The 23,492-nt window shown below is 40.8% G+C and overlaps 1 protein-coding gene across 3 annotated transcripts in view; it reads right to left on the bottom strand.

Moving 5' to 3' along the window:
- Tenm1 (teneurin transmembrane protein 1) overlaps nt 1-23,492 on the bottom strand; it is a 572,293-nt gene that overhangs the window by 10,399 nt on the left and 538,402 nt on the right. For all 3 annotated transcript variants that reach the window (XM_038316304.1, XM_038316305.1, XM_038316306.1), the window contains 3 exons: nt 15,626-15,798; nt 14,349-14,584; nt 2,130-2,426 (listed from right to left, as the gene is read on the bottom strand). In XM_038316304.1, the coding sequence (XP_038172232.1) occupies nt 2,130-2,426; nt 14,349-14,584; nt 15,626-15,798 (706 nt within the window). The remainder of the gene's footprint in view (nt 1-2,129; nt 2,427-14,348; nt 14,585-15,625; nt 15,799-23,492) is intronic.

The following is a 23,492-nucleotide window of genomic DNA, read 5'->3' as shown; positions in this document are numbered from 1 at the left end:
ATGATATTAGGAATCTTACGAATGCAACCATTTTGTAAGTAAGAAAGCATTCCATCATTATGTATTTTGTAGGTTTGGACTTTTGTACAATATAATTGCTTAAACAAGTGGTGAGCCTTCTATTTAAAGAATAAATTATACATAAAAAAGGCACAATAACTAAAAGGCCAAATGACTTGACTTGTTTCACTGGTCAGTAAACAATTGGAAATCACGGAAGTTTCTCTTAACATTATTCTAGATGAGGAATACATCTGGGTTTTCTGCTCCCTTTTTGCATATTTCTGAGAAAGGGTCACACAGGGGTCTTGAATTTGTCAAGCCCTTGGGCTCTACCTCGTTAGGGCTGGGAATATAGGGACAGACTCCCACACTGCGCTTTTCTGTTGTTTCGTTTGATGGAATCATTGCCCACTAAATATTTTATCTTATAGAAAGAGAACTGATATGAAGTTTGTTTTGTGTGATTCCAGAAGGAAATTGGATGAAATAAACAGTTACTTTGAGAAAGAGAGACCATATCTCCTCACTGCTATCAGAAAAAATTGTACATGGGACAGAATTTTAAGTTTTCCATAGATGTTTTTCTTATTATATAGACAGCATCACAGGAAGAGTCTCAGGAGGCCTAGATGTTACTGTCTTCAGGCAATTTGCTCAGATGGTCACATTATGGCCCTCTTGAGGCAATAACCCCCTGGATGCCCCTAAGAACTACTGGCTACTTCTCAAGTCACATGGAGGAGCTGTGCAAGGAGAAGTGTTGAGTCAGTGGCATCATATTTTAATATGCAGGTCTTAAAATACATATCTCTTCAAACATACATATGTAGCAAAGTTACCAATAAATGATGCCTTAGCAAATATTTTGACCATTTTGAATTCAATTAATGTTTGATTGCTTTAGACACTGTAGACTTTAGCCACAGGATTTTCCAAGTCATTCTTTGTTGAGATTTAAAAGAAGAAAGATTTGCTCTGTGAGACACAGATTTCCCCTGTGTAGGGTACAGATTACAGATCCTGAAAGCTTTCCCAGAAGGAGAGGACCCAGGGACTATAGAAAAGGCAGAGGATTATCACCTCTTACTTTTGCTCCTAAGCAAACTTTGCTTTGTCCTGACATGGGGAGTTCTTCAGCAACTGACTCTGGCAGGTAGTACACTAACTGGATGATGATGTGGAGCCACAGGCACAGCGCCTTTTGAGAACCAAACTTTGGGGGTCATATCAGAAGCTCACAGATTGTCCTCTTTCTGCCACGTGTGCCATAAGCTCTCGTGATGCCTCTAAGAGATCCTGTGGGTAATCTTGCAATTGGTTGCCTTTGAATTTTTCTGAGGGGAAAATAGCCTTTACTTTTCCTAGGAATGAATTTAAGAATGATAAATTCAGTTGAAATGACTGAATGCAGAGGAAAAGACTTTGTATCTCAGGAAGAGATCAGATATGGCAATGGCAGATCAAGGTTAATTGTTCTTATTGTCTACTGGTAATGATCTGAGGAGAAACTATTCTGCTGTGTAGGGGCTAGTGTTCCACCAATGTTTCGGGTGGTGGGATTATAATCCTTTTTATTCCAGACAGAGGGCACAAGCTCCCATTATGGATGCTGTTGAAGGCTTAGCACACAAAAGGCTGTTACCAAGTAGTACTCTCTGCCACTGCTCCCTCAGGCTAATTACTTTTGAGAATTAGTCCTCAAATGTGTACAACAAAAATTTCACTGGCTACATACACAGAGAGAAAGAATTCCTTATTTGTTGGGTAAGAGGCCTTTTACCAGAGCAGAGATACATTAACACAGAGTGCTGGAATTTACTAGCTATTTTCTGTCAGTATGAGCTTTCATAATAATACAGATACCTTTTCAGTGGAATGAACAAATATGTTCAAATGAGTAGAAAGCTAAGCCATTATCCTGACGTCAGTTTGAAAAAGTACTTGGCAGAGGGTGGGGATAGGGATGTTTTCAGTTAAAAAACAGCCCATCCTTACAGGCTCACAGTGGATTTTTGTTATTTATACAATGAGAGCACAGACTTTTTTTTTCCTGAAAAGGTTCTCATAAAACTGGGTACTTAGGGCCACCTTCAGTATTCTTATTCATCGCCCTTCCACATACTTACTTTTTCTAAGTAGGTATAGCTCCAAATTTTTCCATCAGCCCAAGTTCTTGAGATTATTTTTCCGCTCTGGTCATATTCCATCTTTTCATTCCAGCTTCCTCTTTGAATAAATGTGACCAATCCCGAAGGTGAATATGTGATGTTCACTTCATTATATCTGCTTACAGGAGACCACAGAATAGGTCTACCCGTTTGGTCATAAAGAATTCGAAGGGTAAATTTTCGATGGTCATCATAGATCTTTCCCGTGCGGGTCATATGATCAAAATCTATGGAGAGTAGGTTTCTATTATGGGCCTACAAAAAAAAAAAAAAAAGATGAAAACCAGTTTATGTACTGCCTTGATTCTTAATCTAGTGCATGAAGAATCATGAGGCTTTTCCGAGCTCTCTGGTGATGGAGACCCCCTCACTCTGACTCCTCGTTGCTTCATATTCTTCATCTCACAGTTATCTTTGTTTCCTCACCAGCATGTACCAGTTATGGATGGACAACGCTATGCTTTATCTCCTGGGAAAGTGCCTGATAAAAATCCTGACCTTCATCATATGGCTGAGGATTGTTTTTCTCCAACTAAAGACTCAAGTGAGCCACCACAGTTTTCAATAACGACACGATCTTATTTTCTATGGGTTAGATATGACTTAGAATGGGGTTTCCTGGCTTGGTTACTTTGTAACTAATCCAGTGGCTTGGAAGTCTGGAGTTACAATTCAACAAAAAAGAATCCAATGAGGTCCATTCGATTTATGAAGCATTTACTGCTTTAGATTTTCCTGTATATCAGGACTCAGTGAACTTTACAGCATAATGGAACTCAGAGTATCTAGTGAGGGAACCACACACAACCACATTTTCAAGTGAGGCTGGCAGGTAAACATGGTGGCATTGATAGCAAGTGCAATGCCACTTTCTGGTTAAAGAAAGAAGATAAATTTCACTTCAAGTTAAAAAACAACTTCAGTTTGCCTTAGTTCGGGCCACAGGCTATTGCTAGTATTGTCTGCAAGCACCTTGAAACCTTACAGTTGACTAGAGTGAACTCCATTCAAGGGACCCTGACTATGAGTTTATCAATGACAACACTCAGTGATGCTGGCTTTGATGAAATCCAGCTAGGTCCAACTGAGTGATCCAGGCAATGAAATGGCTTACTAAAACAATTAAAGTTAAGCAAAACCACTTGGTGGCTTTTCAAAGCAACTAGATGAGTGACCCACACTTCTAGTTTTCATCTAGGAATGTCAGTGCTTGGCAGACCCATCATAACTTCTGCTATGACTTCCTGATTGTGGCACAATCATTCATAAAGCACAGCGCTGAAACTTATTTTGTGTGTGTTCCCAGATAAAGTGTTCTTGGTTTTAATCATTAAGAGAGTTGAGTTCATGATGAAAACAGAACTCTCAAAGAAGGGTGGGTAGAACTTGGGGAAAGAACTTTTTTTTTTTTAAAAAAAAAAGACTTAATTTTCATTAGTTTGTGTGATTAACTTTGAGTTTTTGTAGGTGTTTTGCCTCATTATAAAGATAACTTTATTTTGAACTAATTTAACACATGAAATTGAAAAATGGTTGAGCCATATATACCCATCACCCAGCTTTCATAGGTAATGCTGTGATTTGGGTAGAGAAGGTCCTAGTGTGTCTGGAAGAATTGAAGGTAAGAACAAGAAAGGAAAGAGTTTGAGAAGTATTGAAAAGAATGAACCAATTAGTTACTGGTCTGCATACCAGGCGTTATTTCACACCTGATTCTTAATTTTAGTATCTGTGAAATGGGAGGAATATTATCACTTTATATATCAGAGTTTTGCTAAAAATATAAGTGACTTTACATATACAGGCTCTTAGGAAACTGTAGAACAACAGTTATCACTATTTTAAAAATACATAATACCATGATCACTTTTCTTACTCTAATTAGGCCTGTGAATAGGCTCATGTATCAAATTACAAGGTAGTTTCAGCTTGGTGTAAAACATTTATATGGGCAAGAATTGTCAGCATGACCCCAATACAGGATGTTAAATTTCTGGTTAATGAGATATGAGCAAAAAATAAAAGTAAAACAACAAAAATCTACATTAGAGTTTGATTCTATTAAATACAATCGCACTAAACTAATCCATTAGTTCATTCAACTAAACTTTGCTAAATTTTAAAAGCTTTTGTTTACATTTATTTACTCTATGTGTATGAATGTGAACTACACGAGTGCCTGAGAGTTCTAAATGGTTGTGAGCCACCGTATGAGTGCTGAGAATTGATCACAGGTACTTTGCAAGAGGAATAAATTTTCTTAACCTTTGAGCCATCTCACCAGCGCTATGTTAACATTTAACTTTGGTCAAGAATTCCTTTACCTGAAATTTATGAACTATGCCCCTACAAAAATTTTATAAACAGATGCATAAACACTGGGATATAATCTTGGTTACCACACCCCCTGGAAACCCGAAAATGAAACGTTTATGGGTTCTCAAGAATAAAGGTTTCAACTTCAGATAGAGTTTTATCTCAGTGGCCTGAATGACTACCAAGTGTCCATTCTTATATCAGAATCGTATCTTTCCTTTCTAAGTAACTTGATATACTTTGTTTCTCAAAAATTATCAGCTCCATCCATATTTTCTGAGTATAAAGGGATAATTTATTTTCAAAGTTTCCCTACATTGGAAAATATAGAAATGTGTAGGGAAAATCATCATCTGACAATTTCTTTTCTTTGTTTTCTTTTGTTTTTTCGTGTCTGTTGTTGAGCTGCTGTGTGGGTGCTGGAAACCGAACCCAGGTCCTCTGAAAGAGCAGTCAGTGCTCATAGTCTTGAGCCATCTCTGCAGCCCTGACAATTTCTATTAATACTTTACTCCGTTTCTTCCCATTATCTTTCTCTGGGGGCACAATTTTTCATACATTTAAATACATATAACTAGCATGACAGCATTGTGTTCTCATTTTTCATCTAATATTTTATTTCTAACATTCCAACATTAATATGTATTTTTGGAATATGGCTTTTAATGGTTGTATAATATTTTACTATGTAATAAATGCTTGTCGTCATTCTCCCATAGTTGGAAATTAGCCTTCTTGATTCCATTTTTTCTTGAACCTTATGATTTGCTGAACATTTTTGTAAATAAATATTTCTACAACATATAGCTTTATAAGCAAAATTTTTGTATTGAATGACTCCAGATAAAATACTCCAGGTGTGATTTGAGAGATTACTGAATTATGCACAAGATGCAACAAAATTCATTATCACTTGGTTTGTAGAGCCAATCTCATCCTGTACTTAGGAACATTGGTAGTGAAATTTTCCAAATGGGAGAGTGAGAGAACAGTACTTTATTGTCAAATTTGCATTTATTCAATTGGTAATGAGCATGAGGTTGAACATTTTAAAAAAATTATTGACCACTTGTGCGTCTTCCATGGATCATCTGTTCATATTTGCCAAATTTTCTACCAGAATGTGGAAGTTGGTCTCTGAAAACATGCTTTGGTCTCAGTTTCATAATCTCCTGGTCAAGGCTAATAATATTTGCCCTTAATTGTGAACTTCTGCAAAAAGGATCCAAACATTACATGCTATGAATTCTATCAGAAGACCAAATGATTTTGTAATACTTAAATTATTTTGTAAAAGTGCTCTTTGTTTTTGAGAATAGGTATAACTCAACTACCGTCGGGACAGATTTGGAACTTAAGAGTTTTTTAAACTGTCTGTAGTAAATGTGCATAGTGTTGTATTGCAAAAATACACACTAGCCTGCTGGGTTCATCTAAAAGCACATAGTTCCTGTCTTGTGATACTCAGGGCTTGGAAGCTTGTAGGAAACCAGGTGTTCTTTCTTCAACTACCTTTCCTGTGGTTTTCTAGTCACATATCTTCAACTGTAATACCATTTATTTACAACAGCTGCAAAATCCCCACGGACTCTCAGAGATAGTCATAACTATTACAATTTATGTTATAATGATAGTTAAAGAGCCAAAGTAGCAAGCGATTTTCAGTTCAACCAAATTTGTGGTTTTATTTGTTTGAGAGAAGAAGCTCACTACTCGAGAATACATTTCTTAATCAAGTCATTATGATGCCACGAGTAATGACCTGTGTTGAAAATACACTATGAAGTCAATCAGAGGAGGACTCTGTCTAATGCTTTTCTCTGCCTGCCAGGATTTCTGTAGCAGTGCCACTCTGTTTCAGAATAATGCACCCTGATATTCCAGTGCTGCAATAGCAATGCTCCTGAAACTCTAGCTTCAAAGTTGGGCTTGGAAGTTAAAATAAAATTCAGCAGGGGCTGAAAGGGATGAAGGAATAAAATGTGCCATAGGTTTCCCTACTCATTCTCTGTGGAAACCACATAGAGGAGAGCTGCAAGGTAATTGCTTTCAGGTGAGCCTTCTTTAACCTCTGGCCAGGGTACCCATGTGCTGCCAGCCTCTAAAGTGGGCATCGGAACTAGGCTGAATGTCACTGACGGCTCTGCTCGGGTCATGGGTAAGGTTGGAACAATCCATATTCATACACATGCTTGCTCTTCTCTATGACAACAGCTCTTGAGCCAAGCGTGGGCCAACAATTCTTATTTCTATTGTATTTCCAAACAATCTATACTGATCCCTCTCTTGGAAAAGGGGGTGTGAGAATAGTTCCATGTTATAAAGAACACCTTTTGGACAGTTGTACACTGGGTGAGACCTTTGAATTTGGTCACTGCTGCACAGTATTTTGCAGAAAGAAAGATGGGCATGCTGATTTTTTTTAGGTAGAGGAAGATGTGCATATGCTGTATGCACCCTCTGGTTTCCATACAGGCTTTCTTTTCCCAACTATACTAAGGAGAGGGGTTTGCTTTTTGTTTATAGTTGGGCCAGAGAGGAAAGAAGGGAGAATGCATTCTGGCGAGCAGTGCATAGCATTGTCAGCAGAACCGAAAGTGCCTAGGAAGGGTATAGGGTGTGTTGAATGGCAGGAGGAGGGGACTCCAGAGGCAACTGTCCTTTATCTCTACTTTCTGACTTTTCTTAAGAGTTTGGGTTTTAATTAGTTAAGAGATAGCCTTCCCTCCACCTTTCATATGTATCTGCTTCAGATAGTAGGATAATGCTATATTAGACTGATCTGTGGACAGCTGGAGATATTTAATAGCTATGCTCTACACAAAAGTAAATCTATGCTTTAACTCATCACACACACACACACACATACACACACACACACACACACACACGCACACGCACACGCACACAGAGCTACAATCATGACAGTTTATTTTTCTTTCCTCTGCAAGAAAGAGAAGACTGTCAAGGAGACTAACATTTCAGGTCATAATACAACCTAATTACCTGTTAAATTTTGCTGAAGACAGAAGGTGAATAAGAGACAGGCCAAACAGCATCGACGCTTGGAAGGTGTACCGCATTGCATTTTTATGAAGTCACAGAAATGCACAGAAAATTCACAGCCGATTTTAAAGTAGCACACACTATTCTACTCTCAATAGTTTTAAGGTAATTAGTATTGGACTTTTAAAGATCAATCAGTGCATTAATTCAACAGATTTTATGTTCTACTGATATCTCCAGTTTAACAATCAAAAGGTTACTCAGGTCTTTCATTTTAGAGTTGCCTATACATGAAACAGCACATCTTCAGCATTAGCTCTAGCTTGGGATAGTCATTTACAATTCCCCTTTTCTTTTTCCACCTTTTTTTTTCATTTTTATTCCCAAGATACTCTCTATGTCTTGTCATTCCACAAAATCTTCATGCTAGAAGGGAACTTAGGAGCTGCTCAGATGTATGGAGCCAGCCTTCCTGGCTTCAAATCCTGACAACACCATTTAGTAACCATGCAACCTCTGTTTCTTATCTGTAAAATGAAAATAACGAAAACGCCACCTGATGAAAGTTTATGAAAGGTGAGTTAGTCAATATATGGTGACGTACCTAGAGAGGCCCCCACAAATGCTGTTGTCACTATGGTTAGTGGTAATATGACTACCACTGAAAGAGACTGCACAGTGCATATGCCTCATTTGGGGATAGGAAATTGCCAAATCAAAGCATGCCAGTTCTTTCTCACAATCTTTTTTATTCTTCTCACCTGAACTGGAGCATATCATTTAGTCTTTTGCTCTATATTAACTCTTATTTAAGGACTTTCTTGTTGATTAGTTCATCTGTGTAGTCTAACACATTTTAAAAATTAAAGCAACTCTTTAATGCTTATGCATAGGTGAAGTTATATATGAAACAATACTTTCATCCTAATTATTTCAGCACAGCAATTTTTAAGACCAAGAAACAGTAGTTTTTATGATTCGAAGATTCCAAGAAAGTCCTCATTCTCAAACACAATGCCATCCATCAGCCTTGGTGCCTGAAATTTCCTGTCTTCAGGTTACTCTTTGGAGCTGGGGGACAGAAACCCAGAAGACTGCAGGTACATTTTAAAAGTGGGTTAATATATCTCTAAGCAGCTCCTTATATAACTTTTCACAAAATGAATGTCTTTACCAAACCTGGTGAGAAGGAAGTTAAAACAGTGAGAAATGAGAACTCCAACCCTACAGCTATGGCTCTGTCAGGCCGTTTCTGAGGACAGAAGTAAATTCTACTAGGCTTTTGGCTTAGTCTCCAATTCTCTACTATTTGCCAGCTTGGAAATCAGTGTTTCAGCAAGAGTTTTCTCCACTTTAAAATTTTAGACCATATATGAATATTCACATGTTGAATAAAAAAACACAGTTTGGAGGCTATGGGGTCATACATTGCCTACTACAAAAGAATGAGGACCTGACTTCGATCCCTAGCACCCATGTAAAAGCAGTGTACACTTACAGTCTTAGGGCTGGGGAAATGGAGACAAGAAGTTCCCTTCTGCTGGCTGTCTAGCAAGCTTAGCCAAACTGGTGAGCTCTGGGTTCCGTTGAGAGACTGTCTCAAAAACCAAGGTATATGACTTATGAGAATAACATCAGAGGCTGATCTGTTGATCTCTCATCTCCACATACGCATACACATGCACAATACACACCACACACACACACACACACACACACACACACACACACACACACACCCCATCTGCCCTTTTCAGTTATCTTTAAATAGAGGAAAAATCTCCTGTGAGGGTATTAGGCTTTGCTTCATTTTGCTTGTCAATATATAATCATTCTATTGGATTTTATAAGTTTGTTTTTAAATCCTGTTTCCAGAAAATAAAGAAAGAAAATAAAGAAGGTTGTAGTTTCAGGACTTTGCTGCTCATTCTATGAAATCTTATAAAGAACTCTCGGATCCAGTGCTGGCAGAAGTCTCATATGACATGATTATTCACAGACACAGCTAGGTGCAATCTGGTTGTAGCTCCTAAAGCAGTTTGCTTTGGTGAATGTTCAATTCTTTGACAATTGGCTTCATTGTTATCTGTACTCTAATTCCTCTATTGTCCAGGGAAATGTATTTCTGGGGACAGATTAATACAGCAGATGAGAAGATACATGGGTTGGATGCAAAAGCACTTTATGAGGAAGATGATTCAGACACAACACACATTTGGGGAAATAGACTTTTTAAATACATGAAATTTCAGGATATTAATGTGATTTATTTCCCTTAGTGGTACCCATGAAGGATGGCAGCGCTAACAGATCCCTGGCCTGTGCAGGCTGCACATGATATCATATTTCCCAACACTTTGCTTCCCTCACCTTGACTTTGTGTGCATGGAAAAAAATCCCCACTGATTTTTTTCAGAGGAAAAGAATTCTTGTTTTCATCTTTAAAAAAGGGTGTGTTTCTCCTGATTTTCGTTCCAGCTAGAAAGTCTGGGACTATGATGGGTAGGGTTTGGAACATGTGATGTCCATCATTTTACCAAATGGACCTTTAAATGAAGCTGTCACTTTGTGCCTGGGCAATTAGTGTTTTATGAGCTGCTACCCAAGCACATTTACAAATTATGAGAGTGACTTTTCAGAGGTGTCCCATTGCTCACAGCATGGCTAGGGTTTCTATGTCCTGTGACTTTGTGAAGTGCAGTTTCCACCTCTCTTGTAATCCTACCTGTTCATGTTCTGGAGCAGCAGCTTCAGCTGGAGAAACAAATGATTCAGTTGTGACATTCTGGTAACCGAGAGCACCAGGGACCCCTATTATTTACAGGTATACTTACAAATGGGTCACTACATATTTAGTTAGAAAAAGAGGACATTGTCATCAGCTGGCCCCTTGCAAACCTATCAGAAGTGAAGGGTTACTATTGCTGAACTAATTATCAGCTGGTGCCGGGCACTGGTGGCGCATGCCTTTACTTTTAGCACTCGGGAGACAGAGGCAGGAGGATCTCTGTGAGTTCAAGGTCAACCTGTTCTATAGAGGAGTTCCAGGACTGGCTCCATAGCTACTGAGAAACCCTGTCTCAAAAAAACAAAACAAAATAGAAGAATATCAGTGGGCAAAGAGTGTTTGCTTCTACACCTGTCTTTTGGGAAGGCATTCATCCTACTAGGCATTCCATTTCATGTCTGACCTGAGCAAACCAAGGAAGCATGGCACCAAGTCCTGTAAATGGGGAGGGCAGGATTAACCAGATAAACAGCTTTTCTCCTCTTTTTGTCTCCTTCATGCTCTCTTTGCCTGGAGGCCAGCCAGTTGTCCTGAACCACCCACACTTGCCAGTTCATTAGAGTCGATTGTTTGTCTCTTTTTGTCAGCATTGAAATGAGGAGTCAGGCTCTGCCAAGGTGGCTGGACTGAGTGGGGCGATGATTTATAGATTAATTATTTTAAGGAACAAGGCAGCATGGCATGATGCAGTGGAAATAGTGCCATACTAGGGGAAGACCTGCGTTTTAGCTGTGGATCTGAGCCTTAATAGCTATTTGACTTTGGGCAAATCACTTGACCTCTCCGGGCCTTGGTGTCTTTATCTGTAAATTGGGAATAACTACAATTGATGGCTGTGGTGGTCAAAGGAAATTCTGCCTGTGAAAGCATTTTGTTAACTGCGAGGCACTAAATATATGTAAAAGACTGTTATTAGATTTCTAGGGACCTGCACAGTCACACCACCTAGCCAATAAGGGCCCAATCCTTCATTTCCAAGACCTCAGGGAGTACATTAGAAGTTACATAAGGAAAAAGGCCTAGAATTTGTTGGACTTCCAATCCAGTCTTCAAATCTATTTAACTCTACCACAAGACAGAATGTGGCTCAGTTTATGATTAGCATTCACTGAACCTTAAGTGTTTTATAATATTAGCTTTTCAAAAGTAAGAAAATATTGGGGTATAAGGTATAAATTACAGTTGATATTTTCTTTCTATTATCTGAATGTGGTGGAGAGAACAAAGAGGAGAGTAGGTCATTTTAGAAAATCCCAAGGTCACATAGTAGAGAATGGGTTATCCTAAAGAATAAAAAAATCCCCAAATTACACTTTCTCTGATTTGGTTCATAATATTTTATTGAGCCCATAAGTTGGGAGAGGAACTAAAAGCTCAATTTTTCTATGATCAATCATTAATATGATAAGCCATTTGTAGAGAATTCTTACCTTATCATAGCACTACATTTTCATTTTACATCATAAAAATAAGCTGGTGGGTAGCCCATGCCTTTAATTGCAGTACTCAGGTTGAGGTAGGGGAGTCATGAGTTTGAAGCCCTGCCTGGGATACAGGAAGGGACCCTGTCTCAAAAACAAACGCAAAAACACCAAACCACAACCATCATTGCCACTGCTACTGCAATTAAACATTTTTAAACAAGTCATCAAATTGGCTATTCACCAATCTGATTACAGGAGGTGACCAGTTGAGACACACTGTCCACTATGGTTAGGTGGCTTAGTTGGGCTCAACCGTGTAGATTCCTGGGAATTTCCCTAGCACCAAGTTTCTCCCTAATCCCATAATTGTTCCCTCTATCAAGATAACTTTCATTGCTCTCCCACTCTGTCCCTCCCTCAACTCAACCACCCAGTTCCCTTCTGTTACCCTCCTCTACCCCCTTTCCTTTGCCACTGCCCCCCCAACCCCAGTTTACTCAGGATATCTCATCTATTTCTTCTTCCCAGGGCAATCCATGTGCCTCTCTTAGGGTCCTCCTTGTTACCTAGCTTCTCTGGAGCTGTTGGTTATAGTCTGGTTAGCCTTTGCTTTACATCTAGTATCCACTTATGGATGAGTACATACTGTTTGTCTTTCTGGGTCTGGGTGATGTGGGAGAGCCTTCTGTTTTAATAAAGAAACTGCCTTGGCCAGCCCTTAGGTGGGTGGAGTAGACAGAACAGGAAGAAGGTTATCTCACTCAGGATGATTTTTTTTCTGGTTCCATTCATTTGCCTGCAAATTTTATAATGTCATTGCTTTTTACAGCTGAGTAGTACTCCATTGTGTAAATGATACCCTAACTGTCATTATAGACCCTTCATCCAGTTGATGGAAGCCGATGCAAAGTTCCACAGCCAAGCACCAGGCTGAGCTCTGGGAGTCCAGTTACAGAGAGGGAGGAGGGATTATATGAGCAAGGGGGAACTGAGCTCCTGGGAGCTAATGAACTCTAGACCAACAGCTAGGGAGCCTGCGTGGGACCAAACTAGGCCCTCTGCATGTGGGATAGTTGTGTAGCTTGGTCTGTTGGAACAGGATCTATCCTGATATATGAGTTGAATTTTTGAACCCCATTCCCTATGGTGGGATGCCTTGCTCAGCCTTGATGCAGGGGGGAGGGGCTTGGTTCTGCCTCAACTCAATATGCCTGGCTTTGCTGACTCCCCACAGGAGACCTTACCCTTTTCATGGAGTGGATGGGGGAGGGGTTGTCGAGAGGTGGGAGCAACCGGAGGAGGGGAGGGAGGGGGAACTATGGTTAGTCTGTAAAATGAAAACAAAATTTAAAATAAAAAAATTAAAAAGAAAAAAACCTGGGTATCACGGTAAGTCATCTGATTGCCCCATTTCTTGAATAACTCAGACATAAATGCTGACTTTTATACAGACCTAGAACTTTGAGTATTTAGACTGGATTCCACTTATCAATTCAGTGGCTTAGCTGGCAAATGTTCTATTACAGGCTGATCAATAGAATTGAAACATACAAATTGACTTGTTCATCTAAACAGCTTCAGTAGCTATTATTAAAAAGACAAAAACAACAACAACAAAAACCCAAACTGCTAAAGACTGTTTCTATGTGCCATCAGCAGAGCTGATTAAAAAGCAAGCACACTTGTAGATTTTCTTTCCTGCATCAAGCCATACGACTGGTTGGCTTGCCTGCTACACTCTGCAGCTCGATGTTTGGTGCTGTGTTTCTACAGCATTCAATTTGCCAGAGTTCTTTTACAGTGACTGAAGAGAATGCAGGCGTTCTCTGTACCCTGGGTGGGATACGGTTGCTCTGAGGCTTGACCTCAATAATGAATACTTCCTGCTGATAGGCAGTGGCCCTGATGCTGACACTGAAGGCTACTGTCTTTGGAAATCTGGTCACGTCATTGTTAACATTGGTTAACGTTCAAGAAAGGACAGGCAGAGAGGCTGCTATGGTGTTTGGCTTCTATGCTTCCTGGCAGTGCTTTTGGTAGAGGTCTCAGTTTAACTGTTAAGGAACTGTGTGTTTGGTAAAGACTGGAAAACCCCCAAAGCTTTCAATTCCCTCAGACAAGATTGTCTGAGTCCTCCAGCTCAGTCTCACTTCCAGTTCTTTGCTCCTATGGCTCTAATGATGTATTTATGACTGTGAAATAATTCATTGACTTTGCCCTCCCATCTTGCCTATGTCTAAATGGTGCTTCATGTCTTACATCCTTCTCTCTCTCTCTACCCAAAAATTGGAAATCTGGCTCAACTTGAGGATTCTAATGAACATCTCCAGGGTAGGCTGCGATGGGTACCGAAAGGCTTCTTGACTTACCATATTTCTCCAGCCAGACTTTTTTGGTGCCTGAAATTGCTACTATTAGAGCACTTTAGCTGGCTAATGACAAAGAAATCTGCTATTAGAATGCACATTTAAGGATACTGAACCATTATCAGCCATTAGCACTCTCTCTTGAATTAGTATATCATATAAGCTAGCCAGTCACCCAGAAAAGCTTTGGGGAAGTAAGACTTCAGTTTCTGGAGGCTCTTCACTTTCTGAGGGAACCCATGAACTTTTGCCCTTGGCTAAAAAGGGAAGGCCTTACCCTCAGTCTTCTCTCAAAAGCTGAAACGTTGCCTTTGTTTTGCTCCTTTCTCTGCCTCCACTCAATGAGGTTGGCATTGTGCTCTCCAGGTAAGGAAATGTTGCATTTGCCCAGAGTGGGGTTGACAGCCCCTGCCAGAATGTGGGGCTCTGAGCTGAGGCTGATCTCCATTCCACTGGCAAAGGTGACACGAAGAGAACCATCTGGACTCACCCGATAGGTACTCTGAGTATTTTCTGTAGACAGAGGAGCAAAGGAGCGAGAGGGGAGAGGGGCGGGAGGAGGTGTGAAGTTGAAGGAGGAGGAGGGGAAGCAGCAGGAAGAGAAGAGAAGTTTAGCTTCAGAAGATAGACTTGGGAAGGGCTGAGCAGATGGGGCACTGGGGGCCTAACTGCACTCTGGCCTAGACCACCACTCTGACAGCTGAATACATTCTCTCCCAATTTGGGTCTTGCTATTTTCACGGCTGGGGTATATCTTGTGAGCAGGACGAAAGACTGCTGTCTCACTCTGTAGGCTGGTCGCTTCTGTTTTGTTGTCTGTTTCCTTTGAAAATCATTCCCTCCCAGACTCCCTCTCTGACTTGTATTTGCTCTCTTAGTTTGGTATGCTGGGAGCTAGACTGAGAAGAGCAGGAAATTCAGCTTAGCATCTTGCCACACGGGGATGGCATCAGAGCCACCTTTAGCTCACAAAATAGAAGTTGGTGTTGTTTCTTTTGGAGTGAAGTGCCCCACAGCCTAGCAACAGAGTGAGTTCTAATTACAAGGCAGTGAAAGCTATTTCTTTGTCTCCTTCCCTGATAGCCCCTAACACATTCTTTCAAAATAATATTTTTTTCTTCAGTTCTTTATAATTTCCTCTCTGTGTAGAGTGTGCTTTTAACACCGCTTGTATTCTTCCTTGCACTGCCTAATTTGCCCTTTGACTCAGCCGTGTCAGATCTGATCTAGAATGCTAAGCTCAGATGGGGCAGAGACTCTATTATTGTCCTCCAACCTAGGAAACCCTAAAAGAACTTTACAAATGCCTGGCTGTTGGGAAATGACTTGATGGGAGATCAGACTTGGCAGGAAGTAACCTCATTACTCCCACAGAGATTGTGGTCCAAAGGGGAGACGTGAACTTGTAAAAAGTCCGAATTTGTCTGTTTCCACTGGAAAATGGGAGGAAGAACCCATCTTCTCAATCAGAGAGGGAATTCCGTTCCTTAATAAGAGAGAGCCCCAGATTTGGCTGGAAACAGTAAAGCAGGTGGAATTGGGAAGGCCATTTACCTTGTTTTAAAATGTAGATAGTACTAGTTGCTGTCAGATTGGTTGAGATGAGGACATTTTCGCGGTTGGAGGTGTCTAGCTCCACTTTTGTCAGCTTTTCCAGGTCACTGTGGAAGCTGCTGACCTCTCCAGTAGGAAACGTTGCGTTGGTCAGATGTCCTTCGGGGTCATACCTGAGGAACATAACAGATATCAACTCTGGAGCCTCTTAGCAATGATGACTGGTCCTTGCAAACTAAAAATCAATTGGAAGCTAATACAGTTTAACTTTTAGTGACAACAAATATCATTAACCTTGTTCAATAAGAAGAAAAAGGTCAAAGAGATGATTAATCAAAAGAAGATAGTTTTTGAAGTTTCTGAATTCCTGATGACTTCCTTGAGCTGGGCTGTTTTACAGAAAAAATATATATCTGGTAATGAATCACCAGGATGAAAAACTGATCTATGAATCATGTCCTGCTGGGTGCAATGTTGCAGGGAGGCCTCTGTAATTTGGGTCGATCCCATTACTGGTGATGAATTATAGAAGCCGGCAGAGGGTGCTATTGTCAAAGGAAAAGGAGCCACAAAAGGGCCCTCAAAGCCCAAGAAGGCCAACAAACTGACTCCGCATTGTGATGGGGAAATTAGAATTTGCTGCTGTTTAAGTTGCCAATTTTGAAATGAATGAATCATTCTTCCAACAAAATGAACAAGCACAGAGGATAATGGAAACATGTTCATTAAAACATTCTGGAGACCCCTGATCTTCGAATCACTTCAGTTCTTTCTGGAGTATAGTGAATAAATGTTTTGTAATTTGCCTATATGAAGAAGACACACACACAAAATAATAATTACCTGGGATAATAGGCAATAACCCATATCCGGAAATATAGTCTAGTGAGTTTACTTTTTTTAAAAAAAAATCAAAATTATTGGCAATCTCACTGTCCTCCAAATGGAAACTGCCTCCCTGAAGGCTTTTGATGTGGAGCTGGTCTTTTATTGCCAATGGAACCATGAAAAATAAACAGTTCATTAAAAGTAAAGACACGCACTTGGAAACCCATTACTGTTTTCTTTTCAAGTTGCAAATTGCAAAATATTTGAGCACTTTTATTTGCTTTTAAAATGTTAAACAATTATATTTAATTTTACCCCGAGTGAACAGAATGCAGCAAAGATACGGTGGTGAGTCTGGTTCGTCCTCACTCTCCTCTAACAATTCTGCGAAATGGGCTTAGTAGTTCAGGGTGAATATGCAAGATTGTGAGGGACTTAGGTAGCTGCTGAAATGTGAAAATCTAGACCAACTTTTGGCTTGGCCGTGCTTCAGAGGATAGAGCTGCACTTAAGGCATACACAATGCCCTGTCACGTTCCATTTCCGACGCACATGTTATGTCTATGTGCACACATAGATTATCAGTGCAAACAGTTGCGTGTATGCGGAGAATCAATCAAAGTGGTCCTTTGACATCACAGACACTCTGTTATGTTGCTTAATTGGGTTCCCCCCGCCTCTAAAATGGACTTCACTAAAACAAGCAAGCTTGGTGTGCTGTTACTATCAGCAAAGGACTCATTGTGAAGGCCAAACAGAGCTGCTATTTGTGCCTGGGTTTAATGGCCAAATCTTTCCTTTGCCCAGCCTGTTTACTCACAGCCAGCTCTGGGCTCTGCACATGTAAGCAGCAGGCTTTGGGTCAGAAAGCGGCATAGAAAGGCTATGCTAGGTAGGGTTGCGGGTAGGGGTAGGGTTAGGTATAGGGATAAGAATAGGTACAGTCCCAACCTTTGTCTACCAGGTGGTCCTCCAGAGGAAGAAAACAATGCCCAGCTTTTATCATCAAAAGGAATCAACCTGCTACTCCCCATAAGAGAAGTTTCTAACTCGCAGACAGAGCCAGCTGTTGCAAACTTTCCTCAGTAGAGGGTGTGCCAGTCCAGCAGTTTGAGCTATACAGCAGTTCCTTTCTGGTCTCCAGTTAGCACGGGCAACTGCCTCATTGTTTTCCCATTCCTGGATTCTAGGGGCTTGCCTCAGATCTTGGTCAGTGCCATCGTTCTTCACTCTTGTGGGAAATTGGTCCTGAGATGTTGTAGGTACAGGTTGTCACCTTTCTTTTCACTTTGTGGGCAACTACGTTTCCCTCCACAGTCACACCGACCTTTGTTGTATTTTATGTGCTCTGCTTGGAACTGGATCTGAAGCAAGAGCTCTCCATCTGAGCTATGTGTCCATTTGTGAGAGAAAGACAAGTTCGGATGCAATTGGGAGCCATCTGTGCACATAGATGCCAGAGTCCAAGGTTTTGGTAAACCACAGTAAAGACTTGTAGATAAATTTGGTTTGCTAACCAATCTACTTAATATTTTGAAAATGAAGTCACATGCTTTTTGACCAATATGCATTTTAATGTTTATTCTCAACATCATAAGCACAATTCCTCCATACTCTGTTCCTGCCACTGCTTCCAGGGCTACAGAAGTACACTGGGAAAGAGGAGCTAGTTCTGTATAAGACTAGAATTACCCAGACAGATTTAGGTTGGAGGCGGCTGTTTGGTCCTTTTTGCACAAGGAAGACAATGTTTTAGGGAACAAAGTAACATTTTCCACAGGCTTGTCTAGTCTCTGAGTAGCTAGAAAGCAATCGTGCCTCATTTCCTTTCTGTGGCTGGACTGGAATTCTTATTTCAAAGTGTGCATTTGTATGTAGCTCCATCACAAACAAAGGACACCAGCTCCCAGCACGCTTACACAGCCACATTCTGCTCATCCCAGTCAGAGCAGTTACATTTGGTAGCATTTGTAGTGTGGTGTCTCTCATGTGCTCGATCATTTATATGGCTCTGGATCAAAACATAAGAGGCCCCCGTCTCTTCTGCGGGGTCATTACCAAAGGAAGAGCTACAGGCAGATGTAAACATCAGTGGGTAATTCCCTCAAGTTTGGAAAGATTGCTCAAAGTGGACAAGAAAGAAAGAGATTCTTTGATTTCCCAGGGCTTGCTTGAGTCCCCCCTCCCCCTAACTCCCATCACCAGGGAATGCATCTGTCCAGGCTGAATGTCAAAGAAACAAGTTTAATCAAAATCTCTCATGTTGTGTTTTTTCCCCCTTTGGAGCTTGCATCCTTTGGTGCAGAGAGTACAAGCCAATATGCTTCAACTGATCCCCCTAGGCCACAACATGAGAACAAGACCCTCCTTTCTCCAGGCAGTATAGAGAGCTCATTTAAATCAGGCACAAGACTTCTGCCAAGGAAACTGTGCCATTAGGCAATGAGTATTGCCTTCCTGGTCATTAGAAGTGGGTTTGGTGAGAGGAGAGTTGACATCAAATGATTCACTCCTAGACTGATTTTTCAGTGTTCTCACAGTAAGGGCATACACTAGTATTGAACACTTAACCCTTTAGTTCAGCACTGTGATAGGTTGTAGGTACTAGCATTGGCATGTGTGTGTGCTCAGGTGCACATGTGTGTGCTCTGGTGTAGCATGTAAAGGGAAGTAATGCTTTTTTTAAATTTAAGTTTTATGTGCATGGGTGTTTCCTCAGTATGTATGTCTGTGTACCAGTTGTGCCTGTGGAGGCCAGAAGATGGTATCAGATTCCCTGGAACTGGAGTAACAGGCAGTTTTGAGCGTATATTTGCGGGAAATTGAACCTGGATCCTCTAGAAGATCAGTCAGTGCTCTTAACCACTGAGCCATCTCTTCAGGCTCTAGAATTCATTATCCTTGAGGGGAATATACTTTAGTTGAGGGAAGTTATATTTATACATTATTAAAAATATATTTGGTCTAATCTTTTCTCATAAAAGATAGTGTGATCTTTCCCCTGAGGAACATTTAAACCAGACCTAAACTGCACTGAATAGAAGCTAGAAGCTTCCCTACCTTTGCTTACAATGAAATACTCAGATTAATAAATGTGTGATTCATTATTTATATTTTTAAAAGGGAGGACAAATGAGTCAGACCTTTTTACTACCTCAGGTCAGAACTGACCAATCTAATAAGCATTCTTTAGGAAATAGTGGGCCCCATCTTTCTCATCAGCAATAGTACTTTGCTTTTTATGATGCCCTTCCAAGTCTCCAATGCTCTTCTGCTCCCATTTGACTTTCATTCCGCTAATAGAGTCATGCGCTAGGTCCTGGGGAAATCACATTGAGCAAAACCCTCAGTCTCTACTAGGGCAGATAAAACATGCACAAAAATCATTCTGGTCCCAGGATACTGCCAGTGCATATGTAAAAACAGAACCATAGACGCTCAATAAAGGCAGTGGTCAGTTCCTCCTGATCTGAGTTTAAGAGTGGGAGGTGCTTTAGTCCTGGAAGGTGTACAGAGCCTGGGGAGGGAAAGAAGCTATTTCAAATAGGTCAGGACTCTGGAGACCAGCACAGACGTATGGGAGATGTACATTGGGAAAATGCCATTGGAGCACAAGATTTCTTTAGGATGGAAGTGGGAGAGAAGGCTGGAGAATCGAGCTTGGGCCTGAGCAGTGTCGGGGGAGGTAGACCAGGCTCTGGGGTAAATATGAAGTTACTAGGAAACATAGAGACATGGAAAGATACTTTTTGAGGGTGGGATAGGGTGGTCCGATCAATGTTATGATGACAATGAGTCGTGGATGGGGAGACTGGGAGCAGTAGGAACTATAAGGAGGCTCTTGTCTCAGTTCCTGTCAGGGAAGAGTGAGCTCTTGTTTTCATCAAATGTATCGTGATCACTTGTCCCTGGGACTTGTTTCCCTCACTCGACTACAAGCCTCTCTTTTGGCCTCTCAGTCATCTCTGCAGTCTGGCCGAGAGTAGGATTCTCATGACATCTGCTTTACCAGACGAGTGGTAATTGGATGTTGCCAGTGAAACTGGAAAGGAGAGCTGGATATGAGCATCGGTGGGGTTAGAGAGAAGACAGGATCATCTACAGTAGTGTTGGGAGGTGCGATGGTTACTTTTGTCAGCTTGACACAAGCTCGAGTTATCTGGGAAGAGGAACCTCAATTGAGAAAATTCTTCCATCAGATTGACCTGTGGGCAAGCCTGTGGTACATTTTCTTGATTGATGCTTGATGTGGGAGAGTTCAGCTCATTGTGAATGGTACCATCCCTGGGTAGGTGGGCCTAGGTACTATAAGAAAGCAGACTGAGTAAGGCATGGGGAACAGGCCAGTAAGCAGCATGGTATCTGCTTTAGTTCCTGTCTCTGGGTTCTTGCTTTGAGTTCCTCTCCTGATTTCTCTCAATGATGGACTATAACCTTGAAGATAAAACAGACCCTCCCCTCCCGAAGTTTCTTTTATTTGGTGTTTTAGCTCAGCAACAGGAAGCAAACTAGAATAGGAAGACTAACACAGTTTACAAAGATGTTCTGTGAAAATGCAGCTAAACTCCTTGTTAGCCTCTGAAAACCTTTTCGTGCCTCTGTGTGCTCCCAATCTTTATTTGGCTTCTCTACAGCAACACCATAATTCTGCTTGTTTGATTGTTGAACCATGGCTAAGCTTGGTACAAAGAAAGGTATTTGAACAAAGATGTTGAGTCTATCTTTTGTACCTGAAGGGACAATCCATATTATTATATTCTTGTTTACATGTGTGGTGATTTTACTTTTGTTTTTGAGAGAGAGTCTCATGTATTCAAGGATGGATTAGAACCTTTTAGGTAACTGAGATGATGGTTTGATGGGGGCTGTAAACAGAACCCCTGGCCTTATGTGCCTTAAATAAGCACTCTACCAATTACCAATTGAACTACATCCTCATCTTCTTTTTTCCCCCTAAGTTGTCATCGTTTATCTACTTGAAGGCAAGGGCTGCACCTATAACACCTTAGTTTTTATCTGTGCCATAGTTCTCTAAGAGACTAGATTTTTCATATGTTTGGCTATAAGCCTTAACTGTCACTGGAGGAGCCATCTCTCCAGCTCCATTTCAAGTGTTTGAAGGAGTGACTATCATGTAAAACTTCCTGCATGGAGACATGGTTTATATCCCTGGCCCCATTCTAATCTAATCTTGGAGGGAGGGAGATCCCTTATTAGAAACCCTTGAGAAAACTCAGCATTTAAAGAAATAGTCTATCGAGAAACAAGAAAGCTTTTCTCTCTTGTCAACAAGTGACTTTTTGTGTGTGTGGAAAGAAACTCACTAACAAGCATCTAGAAACATAGAATGCAGAGGACCGAAAGATCAATAACGCATGGAAATACAGAAGTCCTCGCAAGTGAAAGGACTTCCTACAAAGGGCAAAGGGACTGAGGAGCTGTTAACTTGGCCTAACCTGACAGCAGACACAACTGATGCTCTGGCCTTAGCCTGGCACCTTTCCCATTTAATGTAGCAGAAGATTTTTTTTTTTGCCAGGAAAATACCAGAACAATAAGCAAAAGCATCCTGGTTACGATTTCAGTTCTAAGGGTGAGCTCATTATGTGAAGTACAAAGCCTTTCCCTTGGATATCCACTGGCAGGGTCATTACAATTAGGGGCCCATTAGCTTGTCAGGGCAGAATGCATTTCTCATTGTTCCAGTACTCTTGTGTTGACAGTCACCTCCTTGTTAGCCATTTCTCCGTGGTCAGCTTCTCATTCCTGCCCCCTGACACTCAGGATGCTTATGGGCAGTGAGGCTTCAAGTACTAATACTTGGGGTGTGTAATTTTGATCTTGGTCCAAATCAAACAGAATTATGAAAATCAATGAACTATTTAAACAATATCCCATCATAGAATAAAAGCCCCTGCAGTACTACTGCACAAGAGGCTCTTTTCAGTCCTGTCCACATTACCCATTGCTCGGGGTCATTCATGTCATTTTCTCTCTCAATAGCTGCAGATAATCGAAAGCTGAACAGATTACTCTCATGGGTCCTCCCTACACATCAAATATCCATCCTGCTGAACTTTGCTTCTTATCCCACAACAGAATTTCTGTTTTTAACTTGGAAGACAATTTGTTCCCTTTAGCCAAAGAAGCCACTCTTTCACTTTAGAAAAACATTTGAGGTTTCTAGAGAGCCTTTCAGTTTCTTCCACGCTTAGCACTGTTCTGACCCTAATTGAGACAGTAGGTTCAATTGTGTGTTCCCCAGCTTCAGGAGGACAAGGGCATTTTGTGGGGATATCAGGCCTGGGCTAAAGTAAGGAGAATATAAGTGAATCAAGACACATGCGGAAGGTAGGCAATTTAAGCCCATTATCAGGAACAGAAAGCCATATATTCTTACATGGCTGGGCAAGATAGGATAGGGGCTGTGGTTTGTTAGGGACTGCTATTCAGCCTGAGAACAGATAGCTTCAAAGGGAAGAGGTATATTCTCTCAACACATCTAATTTGTTTGTGATCATTTTAGCATATATATATATATACACACATATATATGTATGTATATATATATATATATATATATTGCTGGAGTTAAGAATGTGGGGAAAGAACAGCCTTCTTCGTTATCTAATGGTGTTCTCATATTCATTTCTTCCTCTAGATCTCCATATTCTGCATTGTCATTCTTGTGATCTCAAATGTCTACACTTTTATGGAACACAGTGCGGTATGGTAGAACAGAGAGCATAAGTCTAACTCTAGATCTGAATGGGCAGATTACTTCCTTGCTCTGGGACTCTGTTCCCTCATTTATAAAATGACTTCTAATTTTTCTTTGTGGCCTTAACATTTCAAGATTACTCCCCTGTGGATGCTTGTGTTTCCTATTCCTTAGAGTCTCAATAGTGGTTATGCTGCAATGATATTAGTAGCTTTCCCTATACTGATCGTGGCCTGAATCTTGGTGACAGGTTTGCAGGTTTGGGGGATACTGCTTATCATATTGCCCCCGCTTCAAGGTGCCAACAGCAGAAAGCTG

Source organism: Arvicola amphibius, chromosome X, assembly GCF_903992535.2.
Source record: "Arvicola amphibius chromosome X, mArvAmp1.2, whole genome shotgun sequence".
In the NCBI taxonomy this organism is placed as follows: domain Eukaryota; kingdom Metazoa; phylum Chordata; class Mammalia; order Rodentia; family Cricetidae; genus Arvicola; species Arvicola amphibius.
The sequence above is the reverse complement of the archived record's forward strand: the minus strand, read 5'-3'. Positions and strand labels throughout refer to the sequence as shown.